The 22,057-nt window shown below is 37.3% G+C and overlaps 1 protein-coding gene across 1 annotated transcript in view; it reads left to right on the top strand.

Annotated features, from left to right (window-relative positions):
* Window positions 1–22,057, top strand: part of LOC136043967 (sodium/hydrogen exchanger 7-like) — a gene marked incomplete in the record, with an annotated part of 164,858 nt that overhangs the window by 71,998 nt on the left and 70,803 nt on the right. The window contains 2 exon segments of the mRNA XM_065729049.1: window positions 1,340–1,552; window positions 10,604–10,699. Coding sequence (XP_065585121.1) covers window positions 1,340–1,552; window positions 10,604–10,699 — 309 coding nt within the window.

Below are 22,057 nucleotides of genomic sequence, written 5' to 3'. Positions count from 1 at the left end.
CTGCTCTCTCTTGCAATGCTGCAGTAGACTGTTTCAGCGCAATTCAAGAAATGTTCAATTTTTTTCAAGTTCTACGCAGAGATGGAGTATTTTGCTTGATAACGTTTTAAATCTTACAGTCAAACCGCTCAGTAACACACGGTGGGAGAGTAGAATTGAGGCCTTGTTGTCGGCGATGTACCATATTGAAAGAGTATATGATGCCTTATATGAAGCTTCTCAAGACCAGAAACTCGATGCATTTGATAGGAACTCCGCCTTAGGACTTGCTAAGAGACTGCAAAGCTTCAAGTTTCTATTTTGTTTAGTACCATGGCACGAGATGCCGCACGAAACAAGTACGGTGATTAAGTCGTTACAAAAAGTCAAGACTGATTTGCAAAGCGTGATGGATCTAATAAAAAGTGTCAAATAAAATTGTTTTGGTTAATTAGGGGTCGCTTGGTCGAGATATCTAAGACTGTAAGTTTGAAGCTGTTAAGAAAAAAACGAGCTTTTTATGATGTCCAATATTGGGGTGAATCTATCTCTTTCCTTTTCCTTCTGGACTGGAGTGAACTTAGCACAAAGACTTAAGGATATAAGTTTTCGGGCCAACCAGAAATCAATAGATTTTCACCCACTTTTGGTGAAAAGCTTTGTAGTTTCTTATCAAGTCCTAAGGCTGAGTTCCTACCAAATGCATCGAGTTTCAGGTCTTGAGAAGCTTCATATAAGGCATCATATACTCCTTCAATATGGTACATCAACGACAACAAGGCCTCAATTCTACTCTCCCACCGTGTGTTACTGAGCGGTTTTACTGTAAGATTTGAAACGTTATCAAGAAAAATACTCCATCTGTGAGTAGAGCTTGAAAAAAATTGAACATTTCATGAATTGCGCTGAAACAGTCCACTACAGCATTGCAAGCGGAATTCCGCTCCAATTTCCTTCTCCTTTTTTTGATTTTCATTCGCGAGGATTCTTAGACTTTTGATTAGTACGGAGGGACTCCATTCAAATCGAACTGCCCTTCCATCTTGAGAATAGTTTGAAACAACTTTCTTTCCTTAAAAAGTGGCTGCTTAAAATTAGCTCTTTTTTTATCATCCCCTGCTCCTGGAATATACATCTGGTCCTCTCTACTTCGGAAAAAATTTATCTAAGAGTCAAGACTGTGTGTACCCCTGTTTTATTTTGCGTTCTATGTGCACATTCACTTGTTTAACATAAAGTATTGAAAACACCTTTTCCTTCTTTTTTTACGTTGTCTTGCTGTTATTTTTCCTTCTTGAATTCATCTTTATATATTCCTGTTCAATTTCAAGTAGCATTCTAAAGGTTTTTTCTTTCTTAGGGCCCGACTCAAGAATCAGGACTTGCTGAGACTACTCCAAGACAAGCACCACCGAAAATCGAGAAAGCCTGGCTTGCTCGCATATGGGGTGGATTTGATACCAAGTACATGAAGCCGCTTCTCACGAATAGTCATCCGACATTGATTGAAACCATGCCCAAATTCTGTGGGCCTTTTGCAAGATTAATGACAACTGCTGAGCAATTAACCGAGGTGAGTGTAATTCTTTGTCTGTTCTTCCACTTTATTTTCTCTGGCTCTCTACTTGTGCTTTTACTTCTCTCTTCCTCTCGCTCTCTTCCATTTCTTCCTCATCCCTCTATAATGCCTTTTCCTCTATCTTGTATAATTATACCAAATAAAATGACGTGAAAGCTAGGCCGGAAATGGTGCTCAACATGCTCAACATGGACCGTAAAACCAAAACTTTCAAAATTAGATTTTATTGGTTTGCAATCTTACTTAATGTAATTTTGATAAAATTTAAATGTCAATAGCTCTTTTAAATAACTATGGCAACTAAGCTTACCAATGCTTTGAAGGGTGGAACAAAGACGTTTTTCCTGAATATCGTTGTAGAATTTCATTAATTTATAATTTTTTTTTCTAATAAAATCGGCAAAACGCTAAGTAGCTTCTTCCTAGTCGACGGAGATAATCATATCACTTTTTACCAGTTTTGTTGCTATTAGTTTGGCTTCGCTCTTAATAGCAAGTGCTGTCATTTCCCTTGGTCTATTGCAAATTTTTGTCAGTGACTTCCGCAAGTATATGACAGCAATGCACTGAGAGACCATACTTGCTATAATTAGTACATCCCTCATTTCAAACAGTTCGTGGTAACGAACTGTAGTAAGGAGCGACCCGGCTCAATAGTAACCAAAACTCTAAAAAATGGAATTTTGATACCAATAGCTATATCAAAAGAATCGCATTTTAATGCTGGTTTTAAATATATAAGTTTCATCAAGTTTAGTCTTACCCATCAAAAGTTACGAGCCTGAGAAAATTTGCGTTATTTTAGAAAATAGGGGGAAACGCCCCCTAAAAGTCATAGAATCTTAACGAAAATCACACCATCAGATTCAGCGTATCAGAGAACCCTACTGTAGAAGTTTCGAGCTCCTATCTACAAAAATGTGGAATTTTGCATTTTTTGCCAGAAGGCAGATCACGGATGCGTGTTTATTTGTTTTTTTGTTTTTTTGTTTTTTTGTTGTTTTTTTTCCCCAGGGGTGATCGTATCGACCCAGTTGTCCTAGAATGTTGCAAGAGATCTCATTCTAACGGAAATGAAAAGTTCTAGTGCCCTTTTTAAGTTACCAAAAAAATTGGAGGGCACCTAGGCCCCCTCCCACGCTAATTATTTTCCCAAAGTCAACGGATCAAAATTCTGAGATAGCCATTTTATTCAGCGTAGTCGAAAAACCTTATAACTATGTCTTTGGGGACGACTTACTCCCCCACAGTCCCCGTGGGAGGGGCAACAAGTTACAAACTTTGACCTGTGCTTACATATAGTAATGGTTATTGGGAAGTATACAGGCGTTTTCAGGAGGATTTTTTTGGTTTGGGGGAGGGGTTGAGAAGAGGGGGATATGCTGGGGGAACTTTCCTTCGAGAATTTGTAATGGGAAAAGAAAATTTCCATGAAGGGAGAGTAGGATTTACTAGCATTATTTAAAAAAAAACAATTAAAAAATAAAAGTGAAAAAGCTTTTTCAGCTGGAAGTAAGGAACAGCAATAAAACTTAAAACAAACAGAAATTATTACCCATATGAGGGGCTCACCTCCTTCTAATACCTCGCTCTTTAAGCTAAAGTATTTTCGGTAATTTCAACTACTTATTCTACGGCTTTTGTGATTCAGGGGGTCATTCTTAATGAATTGGGATAAAATTTAAGCTTTAGTGTAAAGAGCGAGGTACTGACGATGGGGCGAATCCCCTCATATATGTAATAAAAACATGAGAATACAAAAAGTTCTTTACGTAAGCTAATTTATAAGTTATGTAAATCTTTTACCAATAAAAAGATTCGTAAAAAATTAAAAGTTCTAGTTGCCTTTTTAATTAACCAAAAAATCGGGGGGCAACTAGGCTTCGTCCCCCGCTCTTTTTTTCTCAAAATCATTCGATCAAAATTATGAGAAAGCCATTGAGCCAAAAAAAAAAAATATGCAAATTTCGTTTTGATTATTCCTCTGCGGAGAGCCAAAATCAAAACATGCATTGATTCAAAAACGTTCAGAAATTAAATAAAAAAAAAACAAGTTTTTTCAACTGAAAGTAAGGAGTGACATCAAAACTTAAAACGCACAGAAATTACTTCGTATATGAAAGAGGCTGCTTCCTCATCAACGCCCCGCTCTTTACGCTAAAGTTTTTTACTGTTTTAGAAAGAAGAATTGAGAGAAAGAGTCAAACTTTAGCGTAAAGAGCGGGGCGTTGATGAGGAAGCAGTCTCTTTCATATACGAAGTAATTTCTGTGCGTTTTAAGTTTTGATGTCACTCCTTACTTTCAGTTGAAAAAACTTGTTTTTTTTATTTAATTTCGTAATAGATTCAAGCACATCCATGAATTTCATAAAGATATTGGAGTCCTTTGTGAAAAATCCTCTTTGAAGTTTAAGACTGTCCTGGCTTCTGAGTCCCCAAGACTCCAAATCCTCTGTCCTCAAGTAAATTTACGGCATGAATCAGGTATAAAATGCGCTATGCACCATAGAAAAAAAAAAGAAGAAAAATTGCTCTAACCGTTTTTAAGAATTTCAATATATCAGTGAACTATAATGGCCAAACGGCCTTACTGATTTTTTATATTTTATTGAAGAAACTTATCTTCAAGCCAGTATGCGAAGAGGAACTTATTTCAGGGTATTGCCCCGAAATTACCCCAAAGCTAGTTGAGCTATTGCTGTAACCTTTAATCATGATAATCTTTGTCTGCACTCAGGTTTTTCAAATAAATTACACATTAGTTAAAACTTAGAAAAGAGAGGACCAGTTTTATATGGCACTTGGTATTAACCAAGTGACGTATAGCGATGCAAATTCTGTCGGTCTGTCTGTCCCGGTTTTGCTAGTTTATGCACTTACAGATAAGCTAGGACGATAAAATTTGGAAGGCGTATCAGGAGCCAGACCAGGTTAAATTAGAAATAGTCGTTTCACCAATTCCAACTTCTGGGGGGGAGTGGGGGGACGGTTAATTCAGAAAAATAAAAAAAAAAGTATTTTTAACTTACGAACGGGTGATCGAATCTTACTGAAATTTGATAGATAGAAGGATATCGTTTCTTAGAGCTCTTGTTTTAAATCCTGACCGGGTCCGGTGACATTGGAGGAGTTGGGGGGGGGGGAGGGAACCTAAAATATTGGAAAACGCTTAGAGTGGAGGGATCGGGATGAAACATGGTGAGAAAAATAAGCACATGTCCTAGATACGTGATTGAAATCACCGTAACGGATCCGCTCTCTTTGGGGGAGTTGAGGGGGGGGATTAATTCTGAAAAAATTAGAAAAATGAAGTATTTTCAACTTACGAATGGGTGATCGGATCTTAATGAAATTTGATATTTAAGAGGACCTCGTGTCTCAGAGCTCTTATTTTGAATCCCGACTGTATCCGATTATATTGGGGGGCTGGAGGGGGAAACGGGAAATCTAGGAAAACGCTTAGAGTGGAGAGATCGGGATGAAACTTGGTGGGTAGAATAAGCAAATGTCGTAGATACGTGATTGACGTAACTGGACTGGATCTGATCTCTTTGGGGGAGTGAGGGGGGGTCCAGTGCTTTGGCGAGTTCCGTGCTTTTGGACGTGCTAGGAAGATGAAAATTGGTAGGCGTGTAAGGGACCTGCACAAATTGACTTAATAAAATTATTTTCCCCGATTCGACCATCTGGGGGGCTGAAGGGCGAGGAAAAATTAGAAAAAATGAGGTATTTTTAACTTACGAATGGGTGATCGGATCTTAATTAATTTTTATATTTAGAAGGACCCGGTCTCAGAGCTCTTATTTTAAATCCCAAACGGCATTAAGCCTCTGTTTTTCTTTTTAAATCAATGTATTGGTTCTTAGAATTTTGCTAGAGCTCATACCATATGAGCTCAACATATCACTCTACAAGGACTTTAATAAATTAAAAATTGTTAAAACTTTAAGGAATATATATAAGTATTTGTATACTAAACTGACAATCCACAGTCATTTATTTTCAGTAAAGTGCAAATTGTGTCCTGGTCTTGAGAAGGTAGGGGGTTTTTCAAAAAACATAATTTCCAGACCTTTCAATTACACTGAACAAAATGGCTATCTCAAAATTTTGATTAGATGTATTTTGGCAATTGATGGGTGGGGGGTCTTGTTGCCCTTCAATGACTAATAAAAAGGGCACTAGCCCTTTCAATTCCTAATCGAATTAGCCTTTTTCGAATTTTTTACGACAGCAAATGGCCAACTCAAAATTTATATCAGATGCATCATGGGAAAATACGAGGTTTTGAGGGGTGGAGGCTATCCGTCCTCCGATCACTCTGAATCTTAAAAGGGGTGTTAGAACTTCTGGTTGCAAATCCAACGAGCCCCTTCCGAAGTTTATACGATTACCCTTTCTATATGTATACCTTTTATGCCCCCGGGGCATAACTTACCTTGCCCTGAGGCCTTGGGGGGGAGGGCTCTCATCCTCAAAGACATAATTTTCGGTCCTTTCAATTAAGTTGAACAAAATGGCTACCTAAAAATTTTGATTGGATGTGTTTGGTGAAATGGGGGGCGAGGGAGGGGGATTAGTTGCCCTCCAATCACTTTCGACTATTAAAAAGAGCACTGGCCCTTTCAGTTTCCAGTCGAATGAGGTGTTTTCGACGTTTCTACGACGATAAATGGCCGTCTCAAAATTAAAATTAGATGTATTTCGGGAAAATACGAGATGTGGTGGCCTCCTTTCTTTATATACCTTGTGTACCCCCAGGGCATAACGTACAACTCTTGCCTTGAGGGCTGGGAGGGATGCTATCCTCAAAGACACAATTTCTAGACCTTTCAATTACTTTGAACAAAATGGCTATCTCAAAATTTTTATTGGATGTGTTTGGGGAAATGGTTGGCGTGGGAGGGGATTTTTTGCCCTCCAATCACTTTGGACTATTACAAAGGCCACTTGTCCTTTTAGTTTCCAGTCGAATGAGCTATTTTCGATGTTTCTACGACAACAAATGGCCATTTCAAAATCAGAGTCAGATGCATTTCGGGAAAATACGAGGTGTGGTGGGCTTCTTTCTATATATACCTTATATACCCCCAGGGCATAACGTACAATTCTTACCCTGAGGGCTGGGAGGGATGCCATCCTTTATAGGACAACAAATGACCATCTCAAAATTAAAATTAGATGCATTTCGGGAAAATACGAGGTGGGGGGGGTATTCACCCTCTGATCCCTCTGAATCTTAAGAAGTGCACTGGAACTTCTGATTACAAGTCCAATTTGCCCCCTTCAAAGGTTAAACGATCACCCTCTCTATATACTATCTTTATAAGTGAGCAATAATTGTGTATGTATGTAGGTTCTTGAAAACGGCTCCATATTTTTCGGGAAAATAGGTATCTAAATATTCTCGCATAAAAAAAAAAAATCTAGATAGGTCAGAAGTCTGTGAAAATTCGTAAGAGCTTTAATTTTGATTTTTGAAAATGACGTCAAGCATATTCTTATGTGATGGAGCTCTTGCATAGCATAAATAAGATTGTTGAGTTTCCAACGCACTAGTTATTTATATTGCATAATGTCTGTTGGAAGACCCAAAAATGAAAGTTTGCAGTTGAAGTTACTATGAATGATGATTCTTTGGAACCAACACCTGAATTATTAAACGTGGTAAGATGTGGAATTTGACAACCTAGACCATCGATTGCGACAATATCAATACGGACAGCTGAAGCAAAGGCAATTGCTAATTTGTCTGATGTAAAATCTAAAATCCAAAAATGTGACAAAAATGACAATGAAGAGCAAAGCCACGGGCAGTTAGAAGATGTGCAAAAACGACAATTGAACGTGTTAAAAATGAAAATGAAGAGCAAAGGCACACGTGGTAACAAGACATACGGCACTGAACATGTGAGCAAGTTGAAAATGAAAACAAAGCGCAAATAAACACGCCGATAGAAGAACAGCGGCTGGGTGTCAGAAAATGAAAATGAAGAGCCAAGACACGCTGTTAGAAGACATGTGACACCGAACATGTGAGCAAGTCAATGAAAATCAACCTGGACAGCGAGAGTCAAAACGTGTCAAAATTGGATTTGATAGCGATGATGATTGGGTTTGGGATTTTGACATGGATAAGATCATCAGTGCCTATCATTCCTTTGTTAAAGAAAACAAAGGTTCGGCGACATGTATTTCGTAATGACGAAAGATAAGCCGAGGTAAAACGTACGAAACTAACTGGAAATTATAGCAACGATGATTGGACTTTGGATTTTGACATGGATAAGGTCATTAATGCCTACCATACCTTTGACATCAAAAACATTGACTAGATAAATCGTTGGAAGAAAACGAAGTTTTTAGCCCACCACCCGAACAATTAAAAGAAACAGAAGTTCGGCGATATGTCTTTCATAATGAAAAAAGACAAGCCGAGGCAAAAATTAAAGGACTAGTAAAAAAAAATAATATAATTTTACAAAGGCATCACTTCTAATTTAAGGTCCATTTGGACGTCATGACATCAAGAAAAGGCTGAAGTTGTCTGTGTTTAAAAGACAAGCGACGGTGGCAATCTAAGTATAGACTCCTGTCACATGCCAAGTGCTGGGGTCCGGTGGCAAAGCCGCCAGGCTACCGCTACTATACCTTACATGACCACGGGGCATAACTTAGAACCCTTGTCCTGAGGGCTGTGGGGGGGGGGCTGTCATCCTCAAAGACATAACACTTCCAGACCTTTCAGTTACGTTGAACAAAATGACTATCTCAAAATTTTTATTGGATATTTTAGGGGAAACGGTGGACACGGGATGGGTGCTAGTTGCCCTCCAATTACTTTCGACTATTAAAAAGGGCACTGGTTCTATTAATTTACAATCGAGTGAGTTGTTTTCGAAGTTTCTTCGACAACAAACGGCCAACTCAGAATTTATATTAGATACATTTCGGAAAAATACGAGGCGCGTGTGTGTGTGTGGGAGGGGGTAACCGCCCTCTGATCACTCTGAAATTTAAAAATAGTACTAGAACATCTGATTTCCAATCCAATGAGCCCATTCCGAAATTTTTATGACCACACTTTCTATAAAAACTTTAAATGCCCCCAGGGCATAATTTACAACCTTCGTCCTGAGGGCTCTGGGGGGGGGGGGGGAGTTTTCATGCGTAAATACACGATCTCCGAACTTTTTGACCACGCTGAACAAAATGGCTATCTCAAAATTTTGATTAGATGTGTTTGGGGAAACGGTGGGCGTAAAAGGGGGGTTAGTTGCCCTCTAATCACTTTCGACTATTAAAAGGGGCACTAGCCATTTCAGTTTCCAATCAAATGAGCCCTTTTCAAAGTTTCTATGACAACTTCTTCGGTTCGATGTGCCTTGGTCTAAACAAAAAAAAAAAGAAAAAAAAACATAAATAAATAATACATTGCCCACGTTGTTTTTACTTAGGCAGCGTTATTGCGCTGCCTATGATTCCTGTAAATTTGTTTTCACATGACTTTCTACTTTAGGTTTAAATATGAATAATGAATACCGTTCATTGAATCAGGGTCAAATTCGGATTCTTGACTTTTTAAAATCTCGTAAAACGCGGTCTTAACATTTCGGGTACTATGGGCTATGGCTCGCTCTTTGCTTGGTCGCAACTGTTGCCATAACTAGTAAGTTTCCAGGTGGACCTAATTAGGTTAGCCTGATTGCCAACTTCATAAACTGGGTATGAATACCTAAATTTGTTCAACTGCTATTCTGTTTCATAATCAAAAGGGAGATACGACGAAAATATATGTTGTAAGATCGCTCAGCCTCAATGGTTTTAAAAACAAATCCCCTTATAGTCCCACATAATGCGGCAAAATTCGAATTAAATGATGGTTCAGGTAGATGGTTCAATTCCTTAAATCCTCTTCGTCCTTTAGAAAAGTTCAATAATTGAATGTCACGCCTTTGTAACGTATCAAATAACTATTTTGTTCGTGACATTCTTGTTAATGCTGCTCAATGATTCCAGGATGTCATTCAAGAGATACATGAATCATTTATGTATTAAGCATCAGTTAATGCAGAAGCATTAATCAACGAATCAATTGTGCTCTGCTATGAAATGTGCTGTCTTATAAATTGTGCTGTGCTATGAATTGTTTTAACCAAATTTCTAAAGTCTTCACTGTATTGTATAATCATTTACACACTAGGGAACTAGTTTAGAACACTAGTTCTGTAATCTTGTGAATCCTGTTAAGTATCCTGAATAAGGTAAGATACGTGATATGTCTTATTCAGAACTGTTATCAGGATTGAACAGATACAGACCATGGAATTCCTGAGTTGAGCTGTGCACTTAAAGCATAATTTTTAAAACAAGGCTAGCTTGCTTTTCAAGAACCCAACAGAATTTATTCAGCAATAATAGCAGTGTGAATCCATTCAGCAGAATATAATAAGAAATACTTGAAACATGGTAGTGTTCATGAGATTTCGGAGTTGCTGGATTTTTGGGTTCTGTAGACCTGGCCCATTAAGTATCGGGTCTGTCTCCACACTCAGCAATCTAAGGTCTAGGTTTCGTAAAATTGGTCTTTCCCTCGCTAAGAGAGTTGTTTTGTCCACTGATTAAACTCGAGCTACTTAAAATTCACTTATGGGCTATACTATGATTGACAAGTAGTAAGATAGGATTGTAAATTGAGACCTTATTCTAAGTGAAGTTTTTTTTCTTTTTAAGTGGGAGTCAACCTAAATCCGATATAATTTTTTAGAATCAGTCAGCCTATTCAAACCTATAACATTACGTTAGTTCTAGTCTTAATTTGCTTAATAATAATAATAATAATTTAGAAAGTAGGCGATAACGTAGATACAATCTAATCCATTAGGGATAGTCTAATTATATTTACTTTTATATTTGCTTGTGAAACACAAATTAGAAAAATATTGCGTAACCAAATTTGATAAGCCTCCATTGCGTCTCTGATGACAACGTTTCCTTTAACATATAACTTTACGCGTCTCCTAATTCTGAATTTGTATATTGCAGATGTATTATCGGACCAGAGACGATTCTGACGCCGACCTTTGCATAGGTGACGAATTTGAAGGTTATAACGTTATGGTAGAACCATGTCAGCAAAGGGTAATTAACAGTTCTGTTTTATTTCTAACAGTTTCGCCGTAAAATTGGCTTGGCTTCTTTTTATTATGTATACCTAATTTACGTCTCGGTCTTTTTATCGGTTTCCTACCTTTGCTGCCCCTTACCCTTTTTGGATTTGTGTATTTTCGGTTGAAACAAAAAAGAATTGTGGCTGTGATTTTTTCTTCCAAATTTTGGAAGATGCTGCAAATTTTGGTCGTCACTGGAAATGCTGCTGAGCGCACATCATTCAACGCTACATTGAGAGATCTCCCTTTGAGATAACTTTCAAACCAATTTAAGCAGCACTTTCCGCTGACACCTAACGACTCCATCCGACTTAGTAGTGTTTAAAAATCAACTGTATCGAATGCTTTGCGAATATCTATAAATACAGACTACACACTGCGATTTCCAAACTCATGTCTTGAAGTGCTCAAGAGATCGCGCTTACGCTCCGTAAGGTTCTCAGCTACAAATAAGCTTGAGTGATAAGCTGCTTCTTCGCTTTAAACACATAGCGAGCTATTTCTTTTGATCGAAACTGGAGGAGAACAGGGCACTTTATCTGGCCTGAATATTATTTGATCCAACGCTAAATCGCTGAACACTAACTATGTCTAAATACTTAATATTAGTTACATCCATCTTGACAAACAATACGCGCTTGATGGTGTCCCCACACTGATGAAATTTTCAACTTTAAAACTGATGAAAAAACACACGATGAAATATCAACTTAATACCATCAACCGGTCCCGAAGCATTACTACTAATTGTTCTTGACAACCTATGTGGCATACTGTGTTTCGATTTATTTCAATATAGTTTCAATATTGCCAAAAATTTTCGCGTTAATACCCTTAGGTTTATTAGCAGTAGTAGTAGTAGCACCAGTATATATCGTAGTAGCAGTAGTAGCAGTTGGAGTAGAGTTAGTAGTAGTAGTCTTAGCTTTAGTAGCAATAGTAGTAGTAGTAGTAATAACAATAGTAACTGTAGTAGTTGTTGTAGGAGTAGAAGCAGTAGTATTATGTTGGAAATATTGTCTTTTGGTAAGTTCAACATCCCCCACACCAAGCCTTGTAGGTTTTAATTTGACACACAAAACTGTTCCTAAGATATTACTGATATACCCTTTTGACAACATGCATACGGATGGCAGGTTTTCATCCGTACAACAGAAATATCTCTGAAAATTTCACCTTTATACCCTTAGGGAACTTACCTAAATAATGTTGTAATAGTAGTTTCGGCAGTAGTATTACTAAATAACTTAATACAATTAGCTGTTGCTATGTCATTTGCTGTCGATATTCTCTCAAATTTTACCTTCATAGACTTAGCCTTAATAGTACTACTATTCCAGTAGTTTCAGTGGTAGTAGAAGCCATTGCACTGTAGGTTTGTATTAGTAGCAGCAGCAGCAGAAGTAGAAGCAGTATAATAGCGGTAGTAGCATGTGCATATTGCCTTTTGGTCAGTTGAACATCGCTTTCATGATGCCCCAGAAGTTTCACCTTAAAACGGTAAGCCGTTCCAAAATATGTTGTTAATGTGCGCTTTTGACACCCTTTTGACCTCCTTTTCACCTTAATACTCTAAACCTTGCAAGTTGTTGCAATTGAAGTTGTAATTGGACTAGTTTAGTAGCAGTAGTGGTATTAGTAAAAGTAGCAGTGGTATCAGTGTTAGTCGTGACGTGCATATACTACCTTTTTGTCAATTGATCCTTCCCTTTAAGTATTCTCTGACAGTTCCAACTTAATACCAAAATTAATTCTTGAGATACTCCCTTTTGGCAATCTGCATGAGCATAGTGTGTTTTGACTTAGTTCAAATTCCCCCTCAATACTCTGTCAAGTATTACCTTCATAGATGTAGCCTCAATTATACTTGTATTACAGTAGTAGTGGTAGTAGTAGGAACAGTAGTAGCAGTAATAGTGTATTATAATTAGTAGTAACAGTAGTTGCAGCAGCATTAAAAGCAGTAGTAGCAGTGCATTTTGACTTTTAGTTAACTGAACATCCCACTCATAATGCGCCTGAATTTTCCTCTTGATACAATAAGCCGTTCCAAAATCTTGCTGATACGCCCGTATCAGCAATCTGTATACACATAGTATGTTTTGATTTATTTCGACTTACCCCTCAGTGTTTCTTCTAATATTTTTTTCAATATCCTCAGCAGTAGTGCTTGCTACAGAAGTAGTAGTTTTATAGCAATATTAGTGGTAGTAGTAGTAGTTGGTGTGGTAGCAGTAGAAGCAGCAATAGTTGTAGAAGTAGTAGTGTGCAAATTTGGCCTTTTTGGTCAATTGATCATCTCCCATGTTTTCTCCTCGAAGTTCCAAATTAATATATTCAGTCATTCTTGAGTTACACCTTTTGACAACCTATAGACACATAACATGTTTTGATTTAGTTCAACATTCCCTGAAAGATCAACATTCAACATTTATTCCCTGATAGACTCATCTTAATACCCTTCGTATTTCCCTGAAAGACTTATCTTAATGCCCTTCGTATTTGGAAAAGTAAAAGTCAAACATAGATACCTTTTCTCAATAACATATACTATATGTTAGTAACGAACAAATTGCCTAGCTTAAAGCGCCTGTCCTGAGGCATCGGGGGGTGTTGAGTTGGGTTGATATCCCCAAACGCGTAATTACTGAACCTTTCAACAATGTTCAAAAAAATTGATTTCTCAAAATTTCTTTTGGATGTTTCTTTTGCGAAATGATGCGCGCTGGGTGAAGGGTTGCTCTCAAATCACTGACTCTTAAAAATGGCCCTGTAACCTACAATTTCAAATCAGATGAGACTCATCTGAAGTTTACACGGCCACCCAATCCATAAGAACCTTATATGCCCCTAGAGCATAACTTAAAGTCCTTGCCCCAGGACTCTGGGGGCTGTGTCAACCCTGGAGTCATTGTTAGATGTTGGATTACTTTGAAAACAAAAGCACAATTTCAATCAGATGCTTTTGTTTAAAAGAGGCGTACTTTGGGGAGGGGTTTAGTTGACCCTCATGACTTTTGACTCCTGAAAGGGAGCTAGAACTTCCAAATTCAGCAAATTGAGCCACCTGTAAAGTTTATACAACAATCCCTTCCATAAAAATCTTAGAAGCCCCAGGGGCATAACTTATATCCCTCGCCCTCAGGCTCTGGTGGTTTGTATCAACCCCAAAAGCCTTGTTAAATGATCCTTGGACTATTTCTAGTAAAAGGACTGTCTCAAAATTTCCAGTGGATGCATCACGGGAAAACACGACGTGCGTGGGAGGAAGGCAGCTTCACTCCGATCAATCTGACTCTTAAAAAAATCGCTAGAACTTCTGATTACCTATCCAATGAGTCTCTTCCAAAGCATATACGACCACTCTTTCCATAAAAATCCTATGTGCCCTCCCCCCCCCCAGGGCATAACTTACAAGCCTTGCTCTGAGGGCTATTTTCGTCACATACATAATATCCGGACCCTTCAACTACGAGGAACAAAATTTCTATCTCCAAGTTTTGATTGAAGGTATTTGGGAAAATGATGGGCGTGGGGGGGTTGGTTGCTCTCAAATCACTTTTGACTCTGAAAATGGGCACTATAACTACCTATTTCAAATTAAATGAGGCCCGTCTGTAGTTTATACGACCACTCCTTCCATAAAAACCTTATATGCCCCCAGGACATGACTTACAACCCTGTCCCCAGGGCACTGGAGGGTTGTGTTGACCCTAGAGGCATTGTTATATGTTCTTTGGACTATTTTGAACACATCCCAATATCACAATTTCAATCACATTCGTTTGGTGAAAAGAGGGGTAGTCAGGGATGGGAGTGCGAGTTGCCTTTCATCACTTTTGACTCTTAGAAAAAAACTAGAACTTCTAATTTTCAACCAAATGAGCCTCCTCTAAAGTTTATACAACCATCCTTTCCATAAAACATTAAATGCCCCCAGGGCATAACTTACATCCCTTACCCCCAGAATTTGGGGTTTGGTTCACCCCAAAAAGCCTTTTAATATAATATTTAGACTATTTTGAATAAAATGGCTATTTCAAAGCCCTGAACTTGCCCTGAGGGCTAGTTGCTAGGTGACCTCCTAGAAATCCTAAAATTTTCCAAATTTCTTGTACATTTTATTCAAATTCCTATGTTCGTGCCACCTACATCCTTTGCATTTGGTGCCTCTCTCCCCATAGGGTAATGGCTACTTCTGGGTAAGGGACTCTGTTTTGACGGGTTACCTGTCCAATATAATAAGCGAGGAGAAGGTAGATCGGCTAAGAATGTCAGTTTGTTAAGTTTGACTAGAATTGAAAAACACACAAAAAAGAAATAAAACTCTTGGCGGGCTCAAAGTTTTGGGGGTCGAAATTAGACTTGATTTATTTTTGCATTAACCCCTGTATATATATTAAACAGTGTATCAAAAGCGCGGTCCACTAACGACTTTTATGATTTATCCAAACTTATTGATGGAGCGTTTCAAGTAAACTGACTGATAAAAAATAAAATCTTCTAATTCTTATATGTCTGTTTGCAAGGTTGTCAAGTTTTTCTTAGGGAGGAAGCCTCTCGCGACTCGGTGCTAAGAATCTTCATATCATCTGCCTTACCCTGAGGGTTGTGGGGGTGGGGAAGGTTGTCATCCTCAAAGATATTATTTCCAGAGCTTTCAACTACGCTAAACAAGATGGTTATCTCAAAATTTTGACTGGATGTGTGTGGGGAAATAATCGGCGTGGGAGGAGGTTGGCTGCTCTCCAGTTACTATTGACTATTCAAAAGGGCAGTAGTCCAATTCGATTCCTAATCGAATGAACTTTCCCAGTTTTTACGTTAACTCCTTCAATACGAATTGCCCTGATCTAAAAAACCAAAAATAAACAAATAATACATTGTGCCAACATCGTTCTTTACTTAGGCAGCGCTATTGCGCTGCCTATGATTCGTTGGCAACATTAAAGCAGGGCGTTATCAAAGGGGGTGGAGAAGAGGTCATTAGAGAATATGTAAAAGAAGCAGGAATATATGTTGTATAGTAATGAGTGAAGCTCTTGGACGGAGTGAGTTTATGAGTGCACGTAGCTCTGTTTGACTCACACAACTTTGTATTGTGATGTGATCAATAGTAGCTGTAGCATCTTCTTAAACGTTTACAAATTTACCGATGATAGCTCAAGCAAAAGTGATTTTTCATCTGAGGAAAAACTGAACTGTATCTAGTGTGACGCATCAAATCACTAGTATTTTTTTTTTTTCTTATACTTTTTATTAGGCCGAAGATTGGAAAACCATTTTTTTTCATGCATTGTGTTTTTCTTTAACTAGCCTCTGTACTGCATACTAAACTACCTTAAACCTACGATGCACAAAACTAGTTAAAAACAAAAGAGTACTCCTATTTTAAGAAACTTCTTGGTTGAATCCAATTTGACATAGACCTTTTATTGAAATCCAAATTTGAATGATTGAAGATGAAATGAAGGATGTTCCTTCGTTTTTTTGTTTTTTTTTTTTTATCCGCTGGGTAACCTTCACCAGCAATAGCCCTAGTTCTTTTTTTTATCCCTAACAAGCCTATGCTAAAGCCCTGAAGTTTCTATTCTTACCAGTCCTCGAAACTCTTTTGCCCACGTCCTGAAATTTTGTGCGGTTAATCGATCCAATTTTCTGTGAAACCTAGAGTTAATCACTGTTCTAGAGCTATTTACAATATCGTTCCAAGAAAACTATGAAATTGTGCTAATTATTGTACAAAGTTGTAACCTGGGCCATCTAAGGAATAACGGATTGATACTATTGTTTTGAAAATAATAAGTTTCCATTTGAGCAATTAATATTTGAGACATTCTTTCTCGGGGTGCTGAAAGCGTTTTAACATGCATAATTTAGAGGTAAGCTCTTCAGGGTTGTTAAGCAGAACTTCTCCTTGGATTTATTTTTACATTCCAAATTCACCAAATGACAAAAAAAAAGGAATTTTACTCTTTCACAAAAGAAGAACACAGTTTACTCACTTTTGCTCATAATCTTATACGCGTCTAACTCAATAATTTAACTCTGCTTTTTTATCCCTTCTTAATGTCGAAAATACTTGTTGAAATGGGTCGTTGTTGTTTTTATTTAAGTATTTTCAAATTTGTGAACTTGCTAATGAGTGGATTCATTTCTAGGTAGATTTAATTTATTGTTGGTATTGTTCGCTGTAGAGTTAAACTTTAAGTTTTCCTTGACTTACTGACTGACATGTATTCTAGAGGTATTTTTGTGTTGTGTTGGGGCCATCTCCTTAGGACATTTATGAACTAGGGACTCCAGTCGCATTTTCTCGAGACTTGTAGTTTACCACTTGGTTTTCTTTCGGTTTTCTGTTTTGATTTCTGTTTTAGCCTCTATCTTCATAGTGTGGTATAGAAAATGCGCTTGAAGGGTTATAGAGAAATTTTACAGCCCAATTTTACAGCCCACCTCAAGTTGGATTGAAAAAAGAGTTGTTACTTGTTAATTGTTTAGCTCAGCCTAATAGCTACTTTATAGACCAGACTAAAAGGAGGAAACTAAAAGGATCGCTGAGGACAGAAATCATAACCTGTCATTCTAATGAGTAACCTTTCCAAAAAAGGCTATATTTTTAATATAAGAAGTTTGGTTTTCAAGCGCAGTGAGCTGAAAATATAGTTTAATGTGCTGAAGACGAATAAGACCTGGTAAAGGTGTAGAGGACTTGTCTGTCCTTCGAAGATTATTTTTTCTTCCCTAACCTATGAGAACACTAGAGGCAAAAGGAGTAGCTCGTTCCGACCTTCTGTTGGTAGAAGACACATTACATACATAAAAAAGATTGCCTAATAATAAAAAAAAAGAACAAAACTGTGAATAATTCTGAAAGAAGCTGCGTCGATCTTCTTCTGTTTATGACCTAAGGCGGTTTAACCGTGTCTTGCCAACTCTGAAAGTATTATCAATAGCGGTGCCAGTCTTCATATTTTCAAATTTTTTGCTGGAATAAGCAAAAAATTCATGACGCTTGATGAAAATTCGTGATCTTCGTAAAAGAATTCGTGGATTTTTAAGACACGTCCATGCTGGATGCTTCACACCCATGAAATCTGAGTTGAAATCTCCCAATATGTTTATTTTATATGAGTGATTCAGAAGTATATCCTGAAATTCGTTGTGGATTTGGGCAAACGGGGGAATGAATAAATAAGTGAATCGATTAAGTTCTTAAAGGGACAGATTTAAAACCAATAAACCGGGAAAAAAAAATCTGTTTTATTTCAAGATAAATCATTTCTCATAGATTACTAGATAAATGCAAGGTGACACCACCTTTGACCCTTTGACGTCGGTTGAATCGTTCCGTACATATCCAGGTATATCTAAAAGTATGTTATTATTGGAAACCAGAAAGGTTTCACATAACCTGATAACGTTCGGTAGCCCAGTGTGAAATATGTGTCGTTAACGATCAATGGATGAAAAGGGACACTGAGTATTTGGCGGAATTACCAAAAAAATCACCAACTCACTTAGTAACCCTCTTTAAACTTGACACATACTTACTATTAAGTGCAAGAGATAAATTAAATGAATCTCCAGAAGTTGACTCAGAAGATAATGATGCTCACAACCATGGATAGAGCGTTTTTATAACCTTTAATAGTTGTGATAAATCAGAAGGACAACTACTATCACATGCCAGCATAAAAATTTGACGTTAACACAAGTACATTTCATTAACGGGAAACCATCATATCCTAACTTTAACAGTACATATGTTACCGTGAATGTCCGAAATCTCGTTAATGTCGAAATTTACCGGTGAATGTCCAAAATACCTTTTTGTCTGCTTGGATTCAATTAGCTTTGCGAGTCAGCCTTTTCAGTCTTTAACAAGCTATGAGGGTAAAAGTTACAGTTATGTTAGTTTAGGTTAGGTTAAGTGGGATTAGGGTAGGTTAGGTTAAATTTGGTTCTAAATATCAGAAACAGGTTAAAACCTAACTTAAGCTAACCAAACCCAGTCTAACCTCACCTGACCAAACCTAATCTAATATAACCTAACCTGTCATCATCAAACCTTGCATTAAAATGAAAAAGTTCACTGGCAACACTGACTAAATCCAAGGAGAGAAAAAAGGTACGCCGGACTTTCACCGGTGAATGTCGACATTCACCAGTTTGCGGAAATTCACGGTAACATATATTTAGCTTTAAACTTTTCCTGCGCACTACCTAACATTAAAGAGAAAACAATAAATGGGAAATAATGCGGTATATTAGAAAAAGTGTCCCGGATTTGAGGAAGATACGAAGGATCCTGAGAAGCGATAGTATCATCAATAAGACTAGATCTAACACGTCGAGTATATTCCTTCCAAAGTAAATGAAAGAAGAACCTCATGGGGCTAGACAAAGCCCCTTGTAGAATCACAATTATTATTTAAGCCTCGTTTTAATAAATTTAAATTCAATGAAAACTCTCAAAACAAGCTTCATAAAAAGAAACAAATGACTCTTTTAATAGTAGCTTTCATTAGCCCACGTCAGTGGCATTGTGAGGGAGATTAAGTTTCTTTCAAGGTTTTGTGTCCTTTAATTGAAATTTTGCAGGGTCTTTTGATTAGAAGGCAGCACTAGGAACTCCCATTAATCTATGGAAAAATTTTATCTATTTGCTCTGCACAATGGAAAACATCTTGGCAATCTCAATTCTATGGCAATTTTTATTCTGGCTACGCTAGCTTCAAAGAATTCTAAACCTTTGATTAGAATCTAAGTTTAATAAATGAAAAGTTAGTTCAATTTATCTATTTTGAATTTTTTTTGCTCCATTGGCAACGGACTCTGTGCATTCTAGTTGAGGTTGTTTTCCGCTCGGAGTTTTTATTTCTAATACGCCCATGTTAAAGCGTTAAACCTTAATTCTTAATTAAGTGGCTAGGGAGAATTAAGAATGAAAACCATTAAGAATACTCGCCAGTAAGATTACTGAAGCCACTGATTGGATCACAAAGTATTTTAATCTGTTTTCTTTTCTTACCTCAGTTATAATGGGAGTAAAACTCAGTCATAGGTTAATAGGTTCTTAGGTTAATTAGTTATAATTGGAGATTCTCAATCATAGGCCTTACCAAGAGTGAGAAGACACCATGAGCATCTACAGCTTTTTTACAGCCAAAACCAATCTTTGTGTGGATTTTTCTCTTAGGAACCGTGAAAGACGCTCTGACCTCCATTCTGGTTTCCCGGGACGCTTTATCTGGCCTCTAGTTTATCTTTCTGTCGTAGTGCTGGTAAGAGAGGGTGGTTAGATGGTAAATACGAACAAATGGCTGGAGAAAAACACCAGATGTAGGAAAATATAACTGAAACTGGAGTTTCCTAACCTGGCTTGTTGGCAATCACATGACAGGGACTGACACTGAAAAGGGCATAAACTGGGAAATAAAAAAAATTGATATCTGAGTTCCTTAAAAAGCTTTGTAATTAGTGAATTACGAAAAGTGTTAGCGCTTCTTATTTTTTCAGAATTAGCACCCTCAATATGTTATCAGCATAGCACACATAGAATGTTCCAGTATTTTATATTCCCTTATATAGCAACAGATGAATCTGATAGTAAAAGATGATATTACTAATAAAATAGAAGCCAACGAAACGAATACGACCAAAAAACGTATGCCCTGGCTTATGTGTTTCCCCGACGATTCACCAACTTACCACTAAATAAAAATTAAATGTGGGAAGGAACTATGTGAGAAAAAGTTCATTATAGAATAGTAATACAATGAAATTATAGAAATACTGTGCAGCAACGAGGGTTTCTATGGGACTCCATGATATGAAAGAGGTAAATTTGGCATGGAATATACTTCAGAAGCCGAGGCTTAAGAAAGCGCGAATTCATCTTGGGGGGAGCACGAGGGATAGAATACGGAATCATCTCAATCCTGGTTGCAATAGCATAGCCCTGATCAATTTACATCTTTGATTAAAATCTAACTACTCAATTTAAGTTCAGTTTTCTATTCTGAATTTTTTTTCTTCTTTTGGACACTAATTCTATGCCCTCTGATTGTAGCTGTCTTCCTCTCAGACTTTTTTTTTTCCTAGTAAGCCTATGTTAAAGGTTAAAATCCGTTTTTACGTATTTGATTTCTCCCATGTTTTTAAGGGCCTCTCAAGTATGTAGACTTTGGGATTTTCTTGTGCTTTCTCTTTTCCTTTTCCTTGTATTTCTGGGTCATTATAAAGTGAGATATGACTTTTTTGTTTTTGTGTTAGTGGATTGACTTCTCAACATTTCAAGGTCGGCCTAACTCCCTCTCCACTCCCACCATTTAAAAAAAAGTGAGACCCAGTTTTTGCTTTGGCTGCAATTATAGAGAGTAAGAGTTCTGCAATTCTTGAGTTATATTTGGTCAATATTCAGCTATTTATTTTTGGCTTTGAGGGCTTGTGTAAAAGCACTCAAAGCATATACGAGAATTGTGATGGAGATTTAAGAAAACGTAAGGTAAAATGTAAGACCACACGATTCTTAGGAGGGACCTGGGCTCAAAGGCTCTCTGTGACTTCAGTAAACTTCAGCGTGATGAACTTCAGATATACATTAAACTTAAATAGACGACGGGAACACTATAAGCAAATCGCTGGTTAATAGTAAAATGGTTGTAACTAATATCCATAGTCAAAATTGAGACACGGATGCTACCTGTTTTCTTATAAGCTTTGTAGTGGTATAGCTCGTTTTGTCGTGCAATGCCTCTCAACTGAACAAATCAAGAATACAAATTTATGGCTAAATTGTGGAGGCTAAACTTAAAGCAAGGAATGATTCTTCCATGGAAGTGGCTGAGTTTCTTGTGTTCCCCAAGTTGTTGGATCTCAAAACTATTATTCCTATTGAAAAGATCAAAGATGGGCGGTCAGTCCACGGGTTTATGTCTCCTATATGTAGGGTATTGCTGGGTAATTGAATGTTTTTTTCTTTCTTTTTCTTTTCCTTTTTTTTCTATTCTTTTTTTATTTTCCTCTCCTTTTTCGAATTGTTTTTATTTGTATGTGTATTGGGGTTGTAAGGCCAAACAAGCTTTGCTTTGGGTCATTTGCCTGTTTTTTGTTTTTTTTTGTTTTTTTTTTGTCTTTTTTGTATTTATATCAGTATAAATAATAAGAAATATAACATATTTCTGAAATATAATATAACAATATAAGAAATAATTTTTCTCTCTTGAGAAAGAGAGAAAGATCTTTCCCTCACAACATGCCCAAAAGAAGAAGCTGCTACTTCCTCCCCCCACTGAAAAGGCCGAGAAGGGGGTAATGCAATCAG

The sequence above is a fragment of the Artemia franciscana genome, chromosome 2 (assembly GCF_032884065.1).
Source record: "Artemia franciscana chromosome 2, ASM3288406v1, whole genome shotgun sequence".
In the NCBI taxonomy this organism is placed as follows: Eukaryota; Metazoa; Arthropoda; class Branchiopoda; order Anostraca; family Artemiidae; genus Artemia; species Artemia franciscana.
The sequence above is the reverse complement of the archived record's forward strand: the minus strand, read 5'-3'. Positions and strand labels throughout refer to the sequence as shown.